Source organism: Cyprinus carpio, chromosome A2, assembly GCF_018340385.1.
Source record: "Cyprinus carpio isolate SPL01 chromosome A2, ASM1834038v1, whole genome shotgun sequence".
In the NCBI taxonomy this organism is placed as follows: domain Eukaryota; kingdom Metazoa; phylum Chordata; class Actinopteri; order Cypriniformes; family Cyprinidae; genus Cyprinus; species Cyprinus carpio.
This window is the reverse complement of record NC_056573.1, coordinates 11,750,064-11,774,040: the sequence shown is the minus strand read 5'-3', so window position 1 is coordinate 11,774,040 and position 23,977 is coordinate 11,750,064. Positions and strand designations below refer to the sequence as shown.

The following is a 23,977-nucleotide window of genomic DNA, read 5'->3' as shown; positions in this document are numbered from 1 at the left end:
TTGTGATCATGTGCTGATTGGACCTCACAGAACAGAACACTTTTAATTTCTAGTTTGTAGTCACAACAGCAGTTTTCTCCATCACTGAATAGCTGCTATGCAGGTTGTTCCTGTGAAGTCAGCAAAGTTCCTCCGTTCAGACCCTTATCAGCCACTCTCACATGACCGATAAATGCGTTGTCAGTGTACATCTATTAGTCATGTCAGGGTACGATTGCACACACACTCTAGAAGCAGAAAACAGAGCAAGTCATTGACTAGGCTTATTTCAAACAAATGCACACACATCTTTTAGGAGAATTTGCCTGATCGACATTCAGAATCAAAGTTCTGTGCAAAAAGATAATGTCCACCACACATTCATGCAGTTTCAGTTATAGTCTATCCAGGAAAACAGGGGCGATGCAGTTATTTTCAGCTTTAATTCCTCTCCAGTCCTAATGGTTCCTGAATGGAGTGATTGTAGCACACATTTCCTTTGACGCTAGGAACGTCTGGAGGGGGTGGGGCAGGGAATTGGGCTGGGGTTGAGGAATGCCACATTGTGTTTAGCCTTTTGTTCCCATCACTTTGGGCAGTCTCAGATGACTCTGACACGGCAAACAATTACCTCCCTCCCAACCTTCACAGGTACAATAAGCAGGGCAGTTAACACAAAACAGGAAGCACCAGCTCAGAGCTCTGTGGCAGGACAGAACAGCCCATTGCCCAGAGGGAGGAGTTGTGTACAGCTCCTTATTTGGTTGAAAGTGATCACATGGGCTGCCGCGTCTGAACAACACTTGTGAAGAAGTCAGAGAACTTCGAACTCTGGCGAGCCCAGGAGACTTGGGTTAGACGGAGAAAAAAAGACTCAAGGAATATAACACTGAGCACATGGTGTGAGGGAAAAATGCCCACTAATTTCACAGTGGTCCCGGTGGAGGACACCCCAATTGCAAATGCAGACTATGATGGAGAGATATTGAAAGACGAGGACAAGGAAGAGCCACACACGGCAGCAGGACACTACTCAGGTGAGAGGGGAGGGGGGTGGCATCCTGCCTAGACGTGTGCAAACAGAAGAGGAGAACTTTTAAAGACTTACTGTGAAAGGCTTGGGTTTTATTAAAAGTGTCTGTGTTTACAGTGAGCGTATCCTCAAAAGCAAATGTGTGCCATGTTTACTGGCATGTGTTTGTGAAATCATCTCCTTATGTAATGTAAAGAATCATCATCCTCCTTCCTCCTCCCCCCTCTTCTTTCCTACTACTCCTCTTCTCCTCCTTCCACCACTTCTCCTCATAATAATAACTAAAAAATCTGCTCCACCACTTTTTTATGTAAAAAAAAAAGACACCAAAAAATAAATTTTCATTTTATGTGTGTTAAGTTTCTGAACTTTCTTTTGTGGGTTCCATTGAAATTTTAAGGGACAATTATCTTAAAGTTTATTGTTATCCATTCACATAAGAATTGCGTAATCCAGATTTTTTTATTTTATGTGTGTTAATGTGTGTACAGGGGTGTGTAGCAGAGCTTGTGGCTCATCATTATGGAATTTGTCCTCTTCCTTTAAACTGGCCTATTTAAAACTTACCATGAAAAAATATGTTTAATTATGCTGTTTCCCTTTTAAGATGAAATAAAAAAAAAAAAAAAACTTTTCCATGGGTATAAAGGCATTTTGTAGGCTATACGCTGCATCAGTTGATCGTCTAACCCTCATTATCCCTATAAAGCCTACTATATCATATTTAATACAGTACATGGATTTCAAGGTCAGAACTTTGTTGTAAAACCTGCTGTATATGCATTCTGCCCTCTGATTGATAGTTTATACTTTTTTTAACAAGTAAAAGGCCTACAACTGTAAAAATGTCCTCGTTCAGGTAATCTTTTATTGTGAAATCTTTATAATGATTTTTATACAAGACATTTTGTTTTTATTGTTTAATGATTTACTGGATTGAAACAACATGATTATCCATTATCATTTTTTTCTTTTTCAGAAAAATCATGTGAAAATGTGAATGAAAACTAATTTGCACGACAAACTTTCAGAATTTCCTCATGGGCACATAAATAACATCTGCACTAAATTTCATATTTCTGCTTAGTTTTGGCCTCTGAATAAATGTTTTTTTCCCTCTTTGAGTAGGCGCACAATATTCCTACCATATATATCATAAAAAATATTATCAAAAAAACTAACTACTATTACATAACACATCATTCTCAGCATTAAAAAAAATATATTTTCTTATATATATATTTCAAATAAACTAATAATTTTATTTAGCAAGAATCCATTTAAAAGATATACTATACTAAACTAAACTAAACTAAACTATAAATATTCAAATCTGTATATAAGAAGGATTTCTATAGGATCAAGTGACACTGAAGACTCCACTGAAAACTCAGCTTTGCATCACAGGAATAAATGGCATTTTAAAATGTATTCAAAGAAAACAGTTATTAGTAGGAGTTGTATTTGGCTGAGTCTGTTATACATTTAAAATCATGTCTTATACAGCAAATGCATGCAAACTATGAGTTTTTCCAAAACATCTCAAACTAGTCCCTTTGGGATTTCATCATTTGTATACAAAATTAGCTGTGCACAGGATGACAAACAAAACTTACAAGCCACACAGAAGGAAATTCTCAGGAAAAGGATGTTTCGGAAGCCTTGAAAGTTTTTTATGAACCTCCTCTGTTATTGTTCAGTCCTCACTGTGGAAAGAGACATGAAGTTAGATCCAATGGCAGCACAGACCATTATAAAAAAAGCATATTTCCCAGTTTACTACAACGTTAAAACCAACTTTCTCTGTCTGTTAAACAGCAGCAATATACCTGTACATCAATGCAGCAATGTGTTCAGTCTTGCATTCATTCAGTAGTTACTCACTACAAACAACCAAACAAACACATATCTAACAAATATTTAAACAAAAACAATTAAATAAATACCAAAAACAAACATAACCCACCCAATTAATTAAACACACAACACAACACACCCCTCTTCACTTTTTCAAAAAAAAAATGTTTCTACAGTTACACAAATGAAGTCTAGTGCGCTGGACCTGGATTTCAGTTTTTCTTTCTGTACATATTCTCTTTTGGCTGTCTAACTGGTTTTGAAAAAGCCTTTGTTAAATTATAGTTTAAGAACGTACAGGAGACAGCGTGCGTGTAACATAGGACTTTGCTAAAACTCTCTCTTCCGGCCCATTTCCTGCGCATGCGCACATTACACATCCATAACATCCTATCAGTACAGCCTTTACTGTAATCCACCCTCCCATCCTCAAGTTGATGACAAGTCATTCAAGACTTGCATTCAGTGCCCCCAATCAACAATTGAAATACAGGACAGAGCCAGTCTGGTGTTGTTTTTGAACCTCATAGAGGAAAAGACAAACTAGAGGGAATGAAGAGGCTGATAGCACCTACATAAAACGTATACTGGAATAAAAGAAGAGAAAGAAAGAGACAATCAGATATGAGAGGAATAGGAGATTTGGAAAAGAGAGAGGCTGATCCCCTCCACACAGATCACCATCCTTCTTGACAAAACTAAGAAGTTTGTCTAGCCTTGCTTGCAACATGTCATGAAGACTAAATAAAGACTATTGAACTGGAATAAAACAGAAATCAGCTGCCGTCCTGTGGTCCAACAGAGGTATTTGCATCAGAGGAGACTGTACAGAGGCACAGTGTCTCCTCTTTTAACCAAACAAAAAAGACAAGGTAAAAAGGTTCTAACTGCTCAGACCATCAGAGACGTTCACACCTTTGTTTCTGTCTCAGCATGGAGTCTGAAGAAGGTTTGAATGTAGAGACATTAGGTGAGTTTGAATCTCATTGATTTGGATCATCAAAGGATCATTACAATGGCAAGAGTAAATCAACTTGTAATTAATGCTGAGCATTTGAAATTTCACATACTGGAAAAAAAATGCTTATTTAACCTTTGCATATACATTTGTAATCTTTCAGTTTCTTTTTTACCATGCCATATGTTTATTGCCTTTAGGCATAGTTGTGTTGTAGACAGCTCACCAGTCTTTTTTGTGAGGGTTTAAAACATATCAAGTCAAGTCAAGTCACTTTTATTGTCACATCACCACAGCACATGTGCCTTGGTGAGTGAAATTCTTGGGAGCGTGCTCCAGAAATTGCAGAAACAGTTAACATATAACCATACAGGCTTCAACAGGTGAAAAAGCAAAATACACACAAACATACATATAGTCAGTACACACAGTGTACTATTGGACATACTTACAGTTAGCACTACACATTTTACGCAGTATGTACATACAAACAGTTAGCACTACACATTATACACTATACACAGAATGTACACATTCTACATTATGTAAACATATATACGCATGAAAATATGCTAAGGTGCAACAGAGTGTACGTGGGCTGGATACAGAAATGTTATGGATGTGCATTGAATGGTATCCAGTGGTAGCAGGTAGATTATTGTATTAAATAGTTCAGTGTTGAACTGTTAAAGTTAAAGTTAAAGTGCAGTGTGTGGCATACCATATTGTGGAGTATGCTGTAGGGTGTATTAGTTCAGACTGTTCATAAGTCTGATAGCCTGAGGGAAAAAGCTATCCCTCAGTGTGGGATCGGATACTGCGGAGACATCTTCCTGAGGGCAGCAGAGAGAGCAGTGTGTGGGACGGATGGCTGGAGTCACTGATGATCCTCCGGGATTTCCTTATACACCGCCTGGTGTAGATGTCCTGGAGGGAGGGAAGCTCACCTCCAACAATGTGGCTGGCAGTTCGCACGACCCTTTCCAAAGCTTTGCGGCTGCCAGCGGTGCTGTTTCCAAACCAGGCAGTGATGCAGCCCGTCAGGATGGTCTCTATAGTGCAGGTGTAGAATGATCTGAGAAAAAGAGCTGTTAACCACATCACGAGTCACAGTTTGAGGGGAACACAAGTCGAGTGACTTCTGGACAAACAAAAAAATTGTCTGGATGATCTGTTTGCATTTTACCTTCTCAATCATCTTTAGAAAAATATATCATGCTTGTTTGCTGCATGTATTGGTTTAGTGAATGCAAACAATCATGGTATATTAAACTGTATTTCAGTACTGTATCAACACTTTTTGGGTTATTTCAAAGATGACAACATGACCCTTCATTTGTTTCAAAAGTGTCTAATAAATGAAAGGGTTCAGTTACATTTCTTGTCTAAAAATGTGAGTTTTGTAATGTTTTCCCAAAACAAGAATAAACATGTCTTAATGTTTTTACTTTTATTATTATAATTTTTATTTTATTTTTTGTACACCTTATGTCTGGTCCAAAGCTAACAACACTGAGCGGGGGAAAAAAATGGTTAAAGCTCTAATTAATACTAAATACGTTACATGCATTTTGCAGAGATTTTTGACCTGATTTGCAATTGATGACATGATGTAGCGTATTCTAGCCTTTAAACTAAAAATCAACCTGTCTGTGATTTAAACCATATTTGTGTTTTCTCTCATTCGCCAGGTGACGAGACTCCCAGAGAAACCTGCTCATTAATCAGTACAGATCATGATGACAGCATTTACGGCATTAATATGGCTCTCTATGAGGTGACAAACTGCTTAAAGCAAACCCTTTTTTTCTTTGTGCATCAGCTATCACTGTTGAGAACTTTATGTTCAGATAAAATACTTCACCTTATTTATATCGTGTCTCTAAATTACGATGCAATGCTGTATGTATTAAATTATTTAGTTCCTCTTTACTCACAGGATGAAATTGACAGCACACCTATGGTATCATCCCTCCTCAACAAACTAGCCAACTACACCAACATAACCCAGGGGGTCATCGAGCATGAGAAGGCAGAGAGTGAGGATGGGATTCAGAGGGTCCCCGTAAATGTGAGTCTCCAATATGACTCGCACTGAGATGATTAAAAGACTTAAAACATGATTGAAGATGATTAAAACATGCATTGAATTCACAGCTTCTGCAGACATTTTGCAGGTATCTCAGTTTGTCCAACATAACTTAAATGTTTTCGTTTTATGTGTCAATCTGTTAGGGGCCCTCAGATGGGCACATTTATAGGTGTGTTCCTGCCCTGCATGCAGAACATTCTGGGTGTGATTCTTTTCCTGCGGCTCACATGGATAGTTGGTACCGCGGGAATCATGGATGCCCTTGCTATCGTCTTTATGTGCTGCTCTTGCGTGAGTTTTTTCCCCATTTTCAATATAAAAGCACTTTTTTTTGACTCTCTAACTTATAGTTCACTAGTGTTTCCAGGTGTGAAAAGACACAATAAAAGCCATTTGTTTTCCAATCAGTTCAATCCAAAAATGCATTTTTGTCAGTTTTGTCACGCAAACAGAAAAACTTGGCATGGCCAAAGGTATGTAAACACTTCCTTATAATTATCAGATCTGGCTTGGATAATTATCAGATTCCAGTGATTCTACAGAATGCAGTGACATTCTAGATAACTATGTGCTTCAAACTTTGTGCAAACACTTTGTGATAAGATTGTTCTGTGTACACTGGTCTACTAATGTATCGGTTATGTTCATAACCCTTGTTCCCTGATGGAAGGAACGGAGACGTTATGTCGTGATGACATTAGACCCCAAATGTCCCCTAACGTCGTCACAACATAACTCATAGGGACCAACAGATAGGGAACCACATTCATCCACACAGATGTTATGCATTTTTAAAAGATACCAGTTTGAACAGTAACTTTGGCAGCCCTCTTAAATATTAAAAGTAAAACTGGAAAGCTCTGCAATAATAACTAAAGGTGAACTCTAACAAAAAACTCAAACAAATTGCCAATAAAAATAAAAACTAAATTAAAAATTCAAGATAACCCTGCAGCAAGCATTCATACAGGCAGGTTTGTCTTTGGGATGGCCATATGAGGTATTCTTATAGGTTTTTTGATCATATATTTTCCACTCATATTTAACTAAATATTTAGTATTGTAATAATAAAAATAAATAAATATGTTTTACATCTGTCTTTTTTCCTATTTCTAGACCATGCTGACTGCAATTTCAATGAGTGCCATTGCAACTAATGGTGTAGTGCCTGGTATGATTTCAATCTGCTAGGTCACTCTTTTATATATTATTTTTATTATTATTGTTTCCATATTTACTTTAAGTCACTTGATTCTCTTCTCTTCCCACTTTAGCTGGTGGTTCATACTACATGATCTCCAGGGCATTAGGCCCAGAGTTTGGAGGAGCAGTGGGTTTGTGTTCCTACCTGGGCACCACATTTGCAGGTTCTATGTACATACTTGGAACCATGGAAATATTTTTGGTGAGTCAAAACTTACAGGCCAACATTAACAATTTCTTGCAAACAAATATACTACTCATTCAGCACTACAGAAGTACTTGTGTCAGCACTGAACTAACACGAGTCAGCAGATTCTATAATTAACTTGCATTGCTCGAGACAAAACCTCAAAAATCTGATTAACTTATGCATCCTCAGTATGATAACAACCCTTTCTCTCCTTTCATATCCTGTTACAGACATACATAATGCCCAATGCAGCTGTGTTTAAAGCAGGGACTGGAGAGCCAAACGGAATGCAAAATAACATGCGCATTTATGGGACATGCTGTTTAGCTATCATGGTTCTGGTAGTATTTGTTGGAGTGAAATATGTCAACAAGCTGGCCTTGGTCTTCCTGTCCTGCGTAATGCTGTCAATTATGGCCATCTATGCAGGGGTCATCCAATCCGCCATCAAGCCTCCCGATTCTCAGTGAGTAGTGGTGTGATTTTTTTATTACATGGTCATTTAAACTCCACACAGCATAAAACATTATGCTGTGTTCAAGTGTACAAATTATTATGTCACATTCAGGTCGGACAAACAATAGAATTATACTTTGAACACTAAACCCAAATAACTACATGTGAATTTAGAATGATGGGCTAGGTTTGAGTAGCAAATGGGGGGGTTTTGTTCTGAAAACCTGGCAACCCTTTGCCTCAAGCAAGTTAACGTTATTACTGCTAACATAGTGGACTCATCGAAAAATACATTGGCATCATCTGTATTAAAGAGAAAATAATCACTTCATCCGATGTTTAAGTCAATAAATTAGCCTTGACAGCCTTACTTATGGGAGTTCCACAACTATTGGCTTTGTTCTCTCTCACCGGACTCGTGTGTGTATGTGTGTAGGTGATGTAAAAGAGGAAAGCAGGCATTTGGACCAAAGCTGTAAGGCAAGGGAGGGGAGATTTAAAATGTTTCTAAACTTAAAATGCATTTTTGCCTTGTTTGAGTTTGTGTTTATTTACTACTAACACAGTTATTTAAGGTATTAAACATTGTTATATACAATGCACAGCTGGTTTTTAATCATATTTTTAGGGGGGACAACCCTCAGATGGTTTGTTGGTCTCAATAGGGTCTATAAACACCTGGCCTAGGATTCAATTAAAATATGCTACAGCTTAATTTACAATGTTTAAATCTTTAAGATATATCTAATGCGATGGAGCATATTGTTTGAACACAATTACATTTATGGTCTCTTTTGTACTTCCACAGAGTCTGTCTGTTAGGCAACCGCATGTTGCAAAATTCTATGTTTGACAAGTGTCAAAAGACTGAGGTCATCAACAACGTCACCACCCCTACCAAACTATGGACGCTTTTTTGTAAAGGTGATTTAGGAAATGAAACATGCAATGAATACTTCACCCAAAACAATTTAACAGTGATTCAAGCTGTTCCTGGCTTGCTCAGCGGGGTCATATCAGGTGAATACTCAAATAAAATTACACACCAAGTTATACAAATCTCATCTCATTTAAATTAGTTGTACACCACCAGATTGCATGATGATAACAAAATTAAACAGTTTGTTTGTTTTGATGCATTGTCACATAAGACTTCAATTTAGACAGCTCAGTGTTTTACTAAGTGTTAATCTTTCTCCTACAGATAACATGTGGGCACACTATGGAAAATACAAGACAATAGTGGAGAAGGAGGGAAAGAGTTCAGAACCAGCTTCGGATAAAACCAGTGAAATGCCATATGTCTTCAATGACATCACTACCTTCTTCACCCTTCTGGTTGGAATCTACTTCCCTTCAGTTACAGGTATTTCAAAAGAGTATGACTTTCTTTCTTCGGTAGAAAGGTGAATTTTTTGTAGCACTGGTGGATTTCAATGTAATTAAAATTAATGAGGGATTTTGAAAGTGGTAAAAATAAGTACAACACAGAACAGAAACAGAAAATAGATGTAATGAAGACCAAGTTCCAGTGAAATTCTACAATCCTCTTTAAGTCCATCATTATGTGTGTGTTTTGAGTGGCAGTTTCTCTGTGCAGATGATAAGGTTGTGGGGTGTGACAGCGTCTGAAATAGACAATTTAATTTAGGGTTACGGTGTGTCTATTCCAATTGTTTATGTAAAAACAGTTATGTTTATGAAGGCCAAAAGCAGCAAAAAAGTGAGCAGTGCATGCCCTTCAAGATGTTACACAATGTGTATGATTCAATGTGTGAGTGATCTATGCGAATGATTCAGATGGAATCGTAAACTATTTCAAGACAATTTTCTAACCCACTTGGCTTATTATTTAGAAGGAGCAAAGTCAAAAGAGTGATTCTTTAGTGAATCAGGCATCACTGACAGGATTTACTGTACACAGAGAGTAAAAAATGTGTAACATTACAGACTCTGTCAACACTATCCTGCTGTAAAGGTAGTAGTACAAGTATTATGAAACACATTAAATGTTTTTCTCTGATTTTCACAGGAATCATGGCTGGGTCGAACAGGTCTGGAGATCTTAGAGACCCTCAGAGGTCCATTCCCACTGGTACCATTATGGCCATTGCAACCACCTCTTTCATCTGTATCTTTTTCTGCAAAAAAAAAAAAAAAAAAAATGAAACCTCTAAGGAAAGAATATTAAGCAGTTTGTTTTGTAAACAATGTTATAATTAATTATTTACCAAGTGGGATGAATACCTTAATGATGCTAAACAGACATTTCCTGTGTGGTGTTATTTGGAGCATGTATTGATGGTGTGGTGTTGCGAGACAAGTAAGTGCTATTTGGTAACAGCTGGGGTTTACAAAAATGTTTGCTAAAGCAATTCAGATAAGATCTGCAGTCACAGTTTTCACATGTAATATATTCTTCCTGTTTTTACGTGTTTTTGCATGCTTGCTTTCGTAATAGGTATGGAGAGTCAGTTAACGGAAGTCTAGTTGTTGCCACACTAGCTTGGCCATCGTCATGGGTGATTGTGATTGGCTCATTTTTCTCCTGTTGTGGGGCGGGGCTACAGAGCCTCACCGGTGCTCCCAGGATCTTACAGGCTATATCTCGAGATGGCATCATGCCGTTCTTACAGGTAACAACATGCCCTGGCTTCACTTTGTGATTAGGTAAAGTTACATTTACATGTTTTGAGGCATAGGTGTGTTTGATTAGTTCTCGCTCACAGAAGATTTATAGAAAGAAAGCACTTGACAAAATTGTCTTGACTATGAAGCCTAACATGACGTACTTCTTACTGGTAGGTGTTTGGTCACAGTAAATCTAATGGTGAGCCAACCTGGGCCTTACTCCTAACTGCAGCGATCTGTGAGATTGGGATCCTCATTGGTTCCCTGGATAATGTTGCTCCCATCCTCTCAATGTGAGTGTGTTCCATTTGCTTTCACATTTTTTTATTTCTAACAAAACTAGACTCAGACAGGTTTTTTTTTTTCTTTACTGATTTTGGGAGTAAAAGCTTGAAATTTAAGTGACACATACAAAAATAAAATAAATACATTAAAAAAAATTATAAAAATAATAATAAAAAAAATTTTATCAACTAAAATTGCTATAATTGTGCCTGCATTGTAAATGCAGTTCTGCTACTCGGTTTGTGAATTTTTGTGTTCGGTATCATTGAGATACTATTTTAAGTTTAGGTAATAGTTTGAATTTAAATTATTATCTGAAGGAAGCATAATTAGCTTTTTGGGTTAAAATAATTTCTTGATATGAAATTTGAGTGGTATGACAATTAGGGATTAGACTGTACAGAAATTGTAATCTGCTTGCTTATACACACTATATTCACATAGTCACGCAATGCTGATGTTGTTAACATTAACAATTTGAGAATATAGTAGAACAATAATAATCATTTGTACAGTTTGATGTGATATGAGCTAATTTAGATTAAATCATTTATTGTAATGCTTTGTTCCTCAGTTGGTCAGAACAAACGTGGCAGACTTGCTACTTACTTGTTCAGATGACAATATAAAGTGAAAATTCTTATTTGGGTCATATATTCCAAGACGTAGGCTAGAATCTGTGATTCTGAAGTACAGTAAATATCCACATCGGTGCGGTGACTGACTGCCACACACACATACTCCTCAAAACATTAGATTCATTCGCGTTGGAGCACAACCCATGCAAGGAAGATAATTCTGCAAACAGCTGCAGTAGCGGGTTTTCAGACAGAGATGGCGAAAAAAAAGGCTAAATATAGGGACTGCAGCTATGTTTTTTATGTTTTTAATTTTAGTTAACTGTAATAACCCTGCTTCCAATTTCTACTTTGCAGGTTTTTCTTGATGTGTTACCTCTTTGTAAACTTGGCTTGTGCTGTCCAAACACTTCTACGCACACCAAATTGGAGGCCAAGATTCAAGTTCTACCACTGGTAAGTCACACTTCATGATTATTAGAACAAGTTAAGTCACCATTATTTTTATACAACTATAAAAAAAAAATAATCTTTAAAAAAAACTTAAAAAGGATAAACAGGAAAATATTGCAAATAAAATTGCAAACAAAGATCAATGCTACAGTAAAGCAGCTCTAAAAAAACAACAATAGTGTCTTTGTCAGCTGAGATCAGTTCACTGTTGATTCAGTTCCATTCAATAACTGTGTAAAGATCATCAATTATGAATGTAGTTCAATTCAGCTCTAAAGCAGTCATGTAGAAAACAGTGATGTCATCATCCAGCTCAGTTCAGTTCTCATCCAACAGTGTCAGTACATTCAATAATATTGCAGAATTTTAAGTGTCCCCAACTAAACAACTACGAAGTGATAGTGGCAAGGAACTCTAACACCAAGGGAGACAGAAATTTCAGAAAACCTTGGAAGAAACCAGGCCCTGTCAGGAGGCCAGCTCCTCATCAACAAGCAACAGCTTTGTGGGAAGTGCATGTTCTGTTGTCCCACATGCCCAACAAATTGGTCATTGGTTTTTCATTAACCAAACAAGTGTAGTGTAATGCTTATTTGTTCCATCTACATGTAAATTGATGTAGAATGGACCAGTCTGAGTTAATGTTTGATTGTATGAACTACCATTAAATGCACCATTGAATTTGTTTGAATGTCTTCAGGTCCCTCTCTTTTCTTGGGATGAGTCTGAGTCTCTCCCTCATGTTTGTCTCTTCATGGTACTATGCTTTGGTGGTCATACTGATTTCTGGATGCATCTACAAGTACATTGAATACAGAGGGTAAGAAAGTGTCCATCACATTCACTGTGTTTTAAAGTAAAATGTTCTATATTAACTCCCCCTTTTATCTCCCCAACACCCCTCAGGGCAGAGAAGGAATGGGGAGACGGGATTCGTGGATTATCCCTTAATGCAGCTCAATATGCCCTAATAAAACTGGAGGAGGCACCACCCCACACCAAGAACTGGAGGTGAGAGTTCAGAAGAATAGCAGCACAACTTCAGCGCTGTATAAGCTTCTTCATTTTTGACAGAATCTAAGGCAAATATTTAAAATGTTACTCATCTTCCAGACCTCAGCTGCTGGTGCTCCTAAAGTTGGACTCTGACTTGGGGGTAAAACATCCACGTCTGCTCTCCTTTACCTCACAGCTGAAGGCTGGGAAAGGCCTGACCATTGTCTGCTCAGTGCTGGAGGGCACCTACATGGCTCGTGAAGCAGATGCTAAACTTTCTGAAAAGGTGAAGGCATACAGTTAAAGGGATACTCCACCCTAAAATAACATTTTTGCCATTAATCACTTACCCCCATGTCGTTCCAAACCCTTAAAAGCTTTGTTTGTCTTCGGAACACAATTTGAGATATTTTGGATGAAAACCTGGAGGCTTGAGACTGTCCCATAGACTGCCAAGTAAAATACACTGTCAAGGTCCAGAAAAGTATGAAAAGCATCATCAGAATAGTCCATCTGCCATCAGTGGTTCAATCGTAATGTTATGAAGCAACGAGAATACTTTGTGTACACAAAGAAAACAAAAATAATGACTTTATTCAACAATTCCTCTTCTCTGTCTCTCCCCACATCACCGTAGCGCCATTTTGGAGAATATGAGCTGGACACAGGTGGCGTACGCTCTTCTGTTTCAACTCATATTCTCCAAAATAGCGCTACAGTGAATTTAGGGCTTATAGTACCTGGTTTGTATAGAACTCGCATAGAAATTTCACACAGTTTATAGTGTTAATTGGACATTTGTGTGGATACTCAGGGCTGGTTACGGGAAGTTCGCTGGCTCAAACCTTGCAAGAAGCAAGCCATGACCATTGTGCCCTTGAACAAGACACTTAACTGCAGATTACGTTCTATGACAGTCATGAAACAAATTCCCTTATACGTTCCTCACCATACTATAATTTTTAATCTACTCTGTAGTGATTAAATGCAGTCATGCTACTTTTCTAACAGTGTATGTTCTCAGCTCAGCATATGTCAGCTCCAGAAAATTATTCAACATAATGCTAAATTATTAACTTATTAAATTATTTTATTTATTTTTTAATTTTTTCACAGAATATCAAAGCGGCCATGGCAAAGGAGAAAACAAAGGGTTTCTGTCATGTGGTGGTCTCCTCTAACCAGCGGGATGGTTTCTCTCACCTGATCCAGTCTGCAGGCTTGGGTGGCATGAAACACAATGCAGTGCTGATGGCCTGGCCCGCCAACTGGAAACAATCGGAGAGCAACCTCTCATGGAAGAACTTCATTGGTTCGCATATGTCATTTTCTGATACTAAGCTGCCATAAAGTCAGATAATCAGCTTAAGGCAATGAGGTCAGGGATTATTGATGAAGATTATAAGGGTGAAGACTGTCATTGAGCTTTATTTAGAGCTAACTTTTGTAGGCTTTAGGTCTCAAAGAACCAAAAACGCTGCAATATTACAATAATTCCATCTCATTTTGCTATTTTTGTCAATATATTTTTTGACAATATGTGAAAACGGTATAGTAAATATCAATCACTTTGACAAAATAGTAAAAACTACAAATTTTTGTCCCAAAGAAACGGTCAGAGAGACAACAGCTGCCCACCAGGCCCTATTAGTGGCAAAAAACATCGATTCATTTCCCACAAACCAGGAGCGGTTAGGTGTGGGTACTATTGATGTTTGGTGGATTGTCCATGATGGTGGTCTACTCATGCTTCTTCCTTTCCTGCTCCGCCAGCATAAGGTAGAAGGCAACAGAATGTCTGATACAGAAAACTGCACCCTTTTTTTTTTTTTTTTTTTTTTTACCAGTAGGCTAGTTATCAGACAGTGCTTTTCTCTCCCTGAAATCATGTAGGTTTGGAGAAGGTGTAAGATGAGGATCTTCACAGTGGCTCAGATGGATGACAACAGCATCCAGATGAAGAAAGACCTACAGATGTTCTTGTACCACCTGCGTCTTGATGCTAAGGTGGAAGTTGTGGAAATGGTGAGATACAATTTTGATCAGCATAAACTTAAAATCAATTGTAATGTTTTAATAATAAATCTTTAATCAATAAGCTGAAGTTTTAGTAAATGAATCACATTTTAATAATTATTGTTAATTATGTTATGTTATGTTATGTTATGTTATGTTATGTTATGTTATGTTATGTTATGTTATGCTATGTTATGTTATGTTACGTATAAGGAATGTTTGAATGCAAGATACTAGAATTGAACTTTTCAATATGTCAATATCTCTGTAGAATGCAGGCGATATCTCTGCCTTCACCAATGAGAAGACCCTTGTGATGGAGCAACGTTCTCAGATGCTGAAGCAGATGCAGCTTTCTAAGACAGAACGAGAGAGAGAGGTAATATTTCTCCAGCAATCTATTCTTTAGTCATTATTGTCAGATTATTACAGGACTATGTGTGGAATAAATTAATATGGTTGCAGTCAATACACTTCATACAGAATCATAGTTTTTTCACATCCACTTTCAAGACACTACTTGCATTGGAGTAAGTTAGGGCTCTGTTTTACATGAGGCCTTTTCCTCCTATTTAACAATTTTGGATTATTTGCTCTGTGGCGAATGTCAGATTCAAAGCATCTCAGATGAATCTCGGAATTCCATCAGGAAGAAGCCCTGCCGGGAGAAACCAACTCAAAGCAACAAGTCACAAGTGCCAACTATAATTCTGGACGAGGAGGTAGCTCAGGGGTTTACCTCTTACGGATCCCATATTTTTACTCTGTATCAAGGCTACTGCCACTAGATAACAATCCTGTCCAACTACTTCATCCAAACAACGTCTTTTCCACTGTGGCTGGTGCCTGAGGTGGAGCCGGTGCCTGGCTAAGAGCAGTACTTGGTCAGAAATGGCCTGCGTTTCCACTGACTCGGGAGCTGTGGAAGTTATGCCCACCAGCATCACTGGTCCTCTTGTTTGAGGCCAGGAATAGCGCACCAGGGTTGTTTGTGTGTAAAAGTGCAGCTCGGTTTCAGATTGGGCACCATCTCTGGCACCAGCACCAGTGGAAAAGTAGTAGTCCCTTCACACTGTGCGACATGACAGAGCCACAGCTTTCATCAGTGGTTGCCGTTTGCAAGTATGCTTCTACTATGGTTTTTACATCATCAATTTGAAAATTCCTTATTATTTAGCAATAAGCATAACATGGCAATGAAAATGACTGTGGCCCTGAAAATGTCATCATTTAATTTGTTTACAGCATGTCTGCATGTCATTATGGGGCATGAGAGTGTCTCGACTACTTGAGTGAAAACTTGTGCAACTCCACTAATTATACTACCATGTTTTAAGATTGTTTATTTAAACAAACTACACTACCATTCAAAAGGTTGGGGTTGGTTAGATTTTTTTTTTTAGACATTAAAAAGTGCTCAACAGGTCTGCATTTTATTTGATCAAAAATACAGTAAAAACAGTAATATTGTGAAATATAATTACAATTTAAAATAACTGCTTTCTATTTTAATATATTTTAAAATGTAATTTATTCCTGTGATGCTAAAGTTGAATTTTCAGCATCATTACTCCAGGCTTCAGTGTCACATGATCCTTCAGAAATCATTCTAATATGCTGATTTCATGCTCAAGAAACATTTCTTATACCAGTGCTGAACATTTGTGCTGCTTAATTTATTTTGTGGAAACAGTGAAGATTTTTTCAGGATTCTTGGAGGAATAAATTCAAAAGAGAATAAAAACATTTTGTAACATAAATGTCACTTCTGATCAATTGTAATGCGTCCTTGCTAAATAAAAGTATCAATTTCTTTAAAAGAAAAAAAAACTGATACTGGCACTGTCAGACTTATGAATGGTATATTATTTTTTTTTTTTTTTTTTTTATATATATAATTTTTTTTTTTTTTTTTTACTTGTGTTTTAAGTATTGTAGAGTTTTTGGTCTTTAACTCAGTTTTCAGTCCAGTTACTAATCCATAGTTTGTTTCTGTGGGTATCGCAACATTCCTGCAGCATTCATTCCCTGCTGAAAAGATCAGTATAACTGGTTTTAAATACTGATGTGCTGATGGTAGCCAGTAAGGCTTCCTTGGTCAACAACCTTGATCGGCAAGCACACCAAACCAGCATAAACCAGCCTGGACCACAGCGGAAATTTACATGGCCCAAGCTGATCTTTTCAATGGGTCTTTTAACAAAGTTTGTCTGTCTAGGTCCTGTCAGAGTGCTATCCAGTGGCATTTTCAATGACCATTAATGGAGTTTGTTGTTGTAAACAGAGTGTGTCTTGATCTTTCAGGCTCAGCTGATTCATGACAAGAACACTAAGTCCCATGCCACTCTGAACGACAAGGCCAAGCCAACTTCTGACCGGGTCCATATGACCTGGACCAAAGAGAAGCTGATTAGTGAGAGAAACCGCCTTCGGGAGGCTAACATGACTGTGCGGGACATCTTCAGTATGAAACCGTAAGTTCAATAAAGACCGTAGATCAATAAAGTCAGTTTTACAGTCTATCTGAATCTGTTTAATCATGTTTCATAATAAAAAGTTAGCTTTTTTAATGCTAATACATTTTGTTTTGTCCTTCCAGTGAGTGGGAGAATCTGTAAGTTCCTTTGACTCTTATGAAAGTGGTTTGTGTGCTTAAGAGTTTGTATTAGCTGTCTGGTCTGTGTTACAGTAGTACATATAAACAGAATGTGTTGCATGTGTGTCACGCTAAACATGCGGCGTGAATTGGTGTGTGTCTCTGTTTGTGGACTGATTAAGTCAGTGTGAGTCACCGTCACGGCATGAGACAACATTAACAAATATGACATATATTTTTGTTTCTGTTCGCATGTGTTTTAACACTAACTTTGTGCTTGCTTGAGAGAATATCTACAGTTAGTCAGCTAGCATGATGGTATTATTTTTAGTGCTAAGCTGCAGGATTTTGGCCATTAATTGTATGATTGTGTTTTGTTTTTTGACACTGTTGACATCAGTATCTGCTTATTAACTCATGCTTGACATTTAACGTATGGATGAATTGTACATTAATTTTATGTTTCACTCATTTAGGACTGTATGGCTAATTCAGGCTTATTTATTTTCTAGCAAAATAGATGATTGTTTTATGTAATCCTTTGCAAAGACTGGTCTTCAAGAAAATCTCTATTAGGTTATTGTTAATTCCTATTAACCTTAAATATTGCACTGTCTTTAAGAATAAGATATGGATATCAGCCTTTGAGCGCTGGATCCCTGTCATTTTCAAGGAAATACAACAAAATATGTTCACTGATGTCATGATGTAGTGAACAATCAAGTGTTAATCTCTACTGAAGTTATAGTACTTTACCAGTTAATTCAGACATACACTAACCAACTATAAACTTTTAAGGAAAATAATACTTTTATTCATTAATGCATTAAACTTATCAAAAGTAACAGCAATATATATATATATATATATATATATATATATATATATATATATATATATATATATATATATATATATATAATATATATATAGTTTAGATATATATTTAGATATATATCTATATATATATATATATATATATATATAGATATATATATATATATATATATATATATATATATATATATATATATATATAATATAAGCAGCCCAACTGTTTTCAGCATTGATAATAATTACAAAAAATGTTTCTTTGCACAAGTAATGAAGTAATGGCTGCTGAAAAATTCAGCTTTTCCATTACAGGAATAAATTAGACTTTAAACATATTAAAATAATAATGATAAACAGATTTTTAAATTTGCAATAATATTTCACAATATTACATTATTTTCCAGTGGTCAACCGATATTGTTTTTGTTTTTTTTTTGTTTTTTTTGAAAGCCGATGCCGATATCTTGGAAAGCAGGGTGGCCAATGGCCGATATAAAGCTGATATAATTTTATTTCATATTTAAGAAATTATAAATCATTTGAAATGGATAAAAAAAATTAATGTGTAAAATAAATATGCCTGTACTTTAATGACATATATTAAAAAATATAAAAAAAAGAAGTATTTTTCACAAATAAACAAATATTTAATAAAAATATAATTAAAAAGGAAGTAAACACTGTAACCAACAGGGAACTCAGTATTCTGGGAAGTTTAGGTGCATTGGGAATCACATTTTTTCAAATAAAGCCAGGGTGACACTAATTTTACACACAGCACATAGTGAAAATGGCATGGATATGACAGTGGGCAAAAGCATGAAGTACAGCATAATTTGAAATCATGAGTTTTAAGTTTGTCGATCGTGCTTCTCAGTGAAGATGAGCTCTCCTCCTGGCAGCATTCAATACACAAGGACCAACCGTCATGCAGAGTACATACGATCATGCAGGATACAAATGCAAACTTCTCATAGCTGGATTTGACTAAGTTTGCAGGATTTTTGAAATTAGATGTTCATTAGTCATTCAAAGATTTGTTTAAATGATATAAATGCGTATTTGCTAAATGTTGACAGCAAACGAGAAAATATATAATGTTTGCCTTTCTATTAATAATAATATAAAATCAATCGTTATAATACTTTTTTGTATACATTTAAAAAAAAAATTTAATTCCTTTAACAGTTCTGATTATTAAATGGACTTCTGTCCATGGACAGAACTTTTAACGAAGACAGTGAACAAGAGGAACAATGTGAGAACTGTGTGTTCAGGCGCTGCCATTCTCAGCGCCGTCAAAATAAAATTCCTGCCACGAACGCATCGGCCAAACAGAAAAACTTATCGGCCGATGTTGATATTTGAAAAATATCGGTTGACCACTATTATTTTCTGTATCTATTTATGTATTTTTTTTTTTTAAATCAAATAAATGCAGCCTTGGTGAGCATGAGAGACTTATTGGAAAACCATTTTTAAAAATCTTAATAATAATAAAAAAAAAAGAAAAATTTCATATACTGGTAAGATATTTTATGATTTATTTTAATCTTAATTAACCATAAAGAAGAATCTAAGAATTTAAGAATCTTCTGACCTGCACTGATCAGCATTAAAATGTAACTGATGGTGACAACATCATTGCAGCATTTAAAATTATAATTTAATTGTGGTTGGTCATCTTCCATACATTTGTGCATTTTCAGTTGTTATTTCATATAATGTACAATTTGTATACTATTGCTCATGTTGCTAAACCACTGAATCTTAATGCTAAATGTGAATGACTGAATTTCTCACAGGGATCAGACTAACGTCAGAAGAATGCACACTGCAGTCAAACTGAACAAGGTTGTAGTCAACAAATCCCAGGGAGCCCAGCTGGTGCTGCTGAACATGCCAGGACCACCCAAAAACCAGGGCGGAGACGAGAGCTGTATCCTTTCATCAGCTGAAATTCAGACAGTTGCACATCTACTTAAAAAGTTATATAGTTGATACGTAATGGAAAGAACAGATAACATGGTCTGTCATTTTCTTTCAGACTCAGAGCTTAATTCGTAGTGAGTTACAGTTTAAATGTCACCTTCATGTACAGCAGTCCTCCACACTTCTCCTTCACTCTGAGGTCAGACATGGAGTTTCTGGAGGTCCTCACAGAGGGATTGAAGCGGGTGCTGCTGGTCCGAGGTAGCGGCAGGGAGGTCATCACCATTTACTCGTAGCATCATGCAGAATCAGACACTGAGGAGAGTATTTCTGTGAGAAGAGACTGTCCAGAGCTGCACAGATACTGTACAGATGGACTGTGGACAGGCAGTCCCACTCCAGCTGCAGGCCAGCGCAACACATTTGAGGGTCCAAGAGGATTCTTCTCATTTAGCGCAGTCCACTCATGATCGGATTGAAACACATTTTAATACCAGGTGTAAACAGTGACCTTGGATGTGGTCCTTATTAATCATTTAAATAAAGACAGGCAAAAAACTTAGATTTATCCCATAAGACTTGAAGAGAGTGACATCAGCTGATGAATTGCTGAGTCATATGACTGTAAGGGACAGTGTTTGTAATTTATGTGTATTATATGTATAATTTTGCATCTCATTCTTCTGCTGAGCTTCATGTACTGTGTTATGTTAGTTCAATTCATATGATTTTTGTAAGTTTTGATATCAGTGTTGCTCACGTTGTGATATGAGAAAAATTGAGATTATATCATAAGCCAAATCATATGGTTGAAATCTGTCAGTAATTAATGCGTGTTGCTTTTTCTCCTAAAATGTTTAATATTTAAAATTTCAAAAAAACAAAACTTCATTAAAAAAACATCACAAAAAAAAAAAAAATGCAGAAAAACAAAGATATATATATATATATATATATATATATATATATATATACATATATATATATATATATATATTATATATATACACACTAGGACTGAATCATTTATGTATTGCAGAATATTGTCTGAAAATGTTTTTATCAACAAACATGGACCTTATAATCTTGCGCAGTCCATACCCTCCTCTCCAGTAGAGGGAGATAAACCATTAATTACTTCCATTGTGATGCTCTGTTTTGATAGTGACATCTCAGCTTCTATTGACCAGACAGGACTGAACTTAATATGTTGGTTTGGTAACACTTTATTTTGATGGTCCCTTTTAAATATTCTGTTGACAATAATTACTGTTGCACCTACACATTATGTGTTATATAATTATATAAGATTTTATTACACATATTATAAGATTTTATTCTAACCACAAAATATTTTTCATATTTACCAAAGAATACTGCTCTTGAAAGTATAGAGAATTTAGGGAATAAGTATTCCCTTTACCCTGTAACACCCTAACTGTAGGCTTAATGTGCCTTTGGTATTTCCAAGAGGGTTTTCTACTTAATACAGCAAGAAAATGCAAACAATTAAAAACGTCAAATGGGACCTTATAATCTTGATAATACCCAGTAGAAGATAAACCATTAAACTTCCATTGTGATGCTCTGTTGTTATATAATTATATAAGATTTTACAGGACTGAACTTAATATGTTGGTTTGGTAACACTTTATTTTGATGGTCCCTTTTGAAAAAAACTACTCACAAAAACAACTATTTCACATACAAATTATGTGTTATATAATTATATAAGATTTTATTACACATATTATAAGATTTTATTCTAACCACAAAATATTTTTCATATTTACCAAAGAATACTGCTCACAAAATTATTTCCCCCCATAGACTGGAGATGTTCTCTCAACGATGGGTTCTTCTGTTCACAGCACTAGAAGATACAATTCTTTTCACATCACTACAATTCTTCTGTTCACAGCACTAGAACATACAAGTGTTTTGTGATGGTTCCTTGTGCCAAAACCTCTGTAGCCTCTGTGGCAAAGCCCTGGAAACTAAAAAATATTATCATGATACATAATGATAAAAAAAATATAAAATATGATACAAACACATACAAACCAAAAAAATGTTTTTGTGCTACTTCTAAATATGATGTGCCACATCAAATGTTTTTGTGCTACTTCTAAATATGATGTGCTACTTCTAAATATTATAATTGAAATAATTCACATTTTAATAATTATATTAATAAGTAAGGCCATATTAATGCAACAATATATTTAAAAGAAAGAAAGAACAGATAGAAAAGGAAAGGAAAATGTGAATAGCCTACATTCCCTTGACCTTTCTCCTCTTTTCTTTGATTTTCTTGAGAAGGAGCAAAGGTATTGTGTAGGTGTCAACTGAATGTCACACTGGGAGATCCTAAAGCTTTAACCAGGGTCAACACACTGGCTCTGGTATGAATGACTTTTCAGAAACAGCCCTTAAAATGAAAGATACAAATAGAGCTAAAGAGTATTTTACAGCCTTGTGCCATAGGAGAATCTATGTCCCATAAAGAACTTTTTATTCTCTAGATTTGAAAATGTGCTGGTAATTTAAACTATAGCCTACCCAGACACAAATACTCTAAAGAACATGCATTTTGAATCTATTGATGTAACAACAATAAAATTTTAATATCCAAAGAACCATATAAGATCAGTTAAGAGCACTATGCAATGAAAAACAGTTCTTAATAAAAGCTGTAGCCTATTATTATTATTATTCACAAGGTGGTATTACAGCAAAGACCTCATGAATAATTAAAAATAAGTAGACTTTACTGTCCATCTGCAATACCAAACCCGAACAAACTGGATCTCTAAGTTGACATATTCAGCATGGCTGAACATTAAGATATGTTATGTACCTCCACACTGTTTACTGCTATAGTAACCAAAATTATGTCATAGGTTCAGAAGAGGAAACAGACCCTGCATTCACAAGACTGGAAGCATTGACACAGTATGACCCAAGAGGAATTTCATTTCGTGGGATGTGACTATATTAGCTGCATGAGGGCTGCATAGGGCAATACAAGCACTGAGGATGTCAATTACACAAAATACTGACCTCACGCTTTTCAGCATGCACCATTTATTACAATGATCAAGCCCAGAATGTAGTCTATAATCACAGAGAAGACCTTGTGTCTTAATGTCTGTGGATAAATCTGAAAGACTGGTCTTGATTTACAATCTAAAATGTAAATTAAGTCAAGACATCCTGGTTAATGTATAGCTGACTCTAATCGAATCAGAGCAATTAAGGAACATAATGTTATCAAAGAATATTCAATTTTCTCCCTGAAGTCCACTGATAATGTTAGTCGTGTGTGTGTGAGCCAAAAAAATTAAAAGCCTACTTTTGAACTTTAAAAGGCCACCCTCTTTCTAAACTTAAAAAGTAAAACTTTTATGTAAACTTTAACTAAAAAACAAATAACTTAAAATAATATAAACTTCAAATAACTTCAAATAAGATTTGCTCTTTTTGACCCTTGTTTCTCAATGGTTGTAATGAGTCCACTGAAGGTGAGCGTAGTGAGAACTCATGTGCAGCTTTATTCAAACAAACAAAAAACAAAAAATAAAAACAAAAACAACACAAAAAACAAACAAAGACTTGACTTGACTTGGAACAGACTTAATTGACTTGACACTACTACACTTCAGACTTGACCAGGCATGAACAGACTTAACTCACCGACACCAGATTACAACATCAATGCACGACCAAGAACAATGGGAACATGAGGGCTATTTGTACCAAACAAGAAGGGTCACATGACACAAGCCAACCAATGGAAAAACTGAGAACCACTTGACAAGACAATAACCAATGAGAACATGACACATACACAAGGCAGAGATGTATGAGGGCAAGGGAAGCATGAC

At 36.1% G+C, this 23,977-nt stretch overlaps 1 protein-coding gene across 5 annotated transcripts; it reads left to right on the top strand.

The window, feature by feature from the left end:
* The first annotated feature begins 584 nt into the window (after positions 1-584).
* On the top strand, positions 585-20,916 carry LOC109053127 (solute carrier family 12 member 7-like). 5 transcript variants are annotated; one of them, XM_019070539.2, is made up of 26 exons: positions 585-1,016; positions 5,519-5,604; positions 5,767-5,898; positions 6,064-6,210; positions 7,037-7,091; positions 7,195-7,325; positions 7,544-7,779; positions 8,578-8,789; positions 8,974-9,135; positions 9,802-9,900; positions 10,035-10,092; positions 10,231-10,405; positions 10,575-10,693; positions 11,621-11,719; positions 12,417-12,536; positions 12,623-12,727; positions 12,830-12,998; positions 13,829-14,024; positions 14,322-14,491; positions 14,606-14,737; positions 15,000-15,107; positions 15,340-15,450; positions 17,033-17,202; positions 17,328-17,342; positions 19,964-20,097; positions 20,295-20,916. In XM_019070539.2, the coding sequence occupies exons 1-26, from the start codon at positions 893-895 to the stop codon at positions 20,384-20,386; spliced, it is 3,357 nt and encodes a 1,118-aa protein (XP_018926084.1). In that variant the 5' UTR covers positions 585-892; the 3' UTR covers positions 20,387-20,916. The 5 variants fall into 5 exon arrangements, with proteins under 5 accessions (XP_018926084.1, XP_042629008.1, XP_042629028.1 ...); XM_042773074.1 differs by having other exon boundaries at positions 6,061-6,210; XM_042773094.1 differs by lacking the exon at positions 15,340-15,450 and having other exon boundaries at positions 586-1,016; positions 5,767-5,897; positions 6,060-6,210.
* The last annotated feature ends 3,061 nt before the right edge of the window (positions 20,917-23,977 follow it).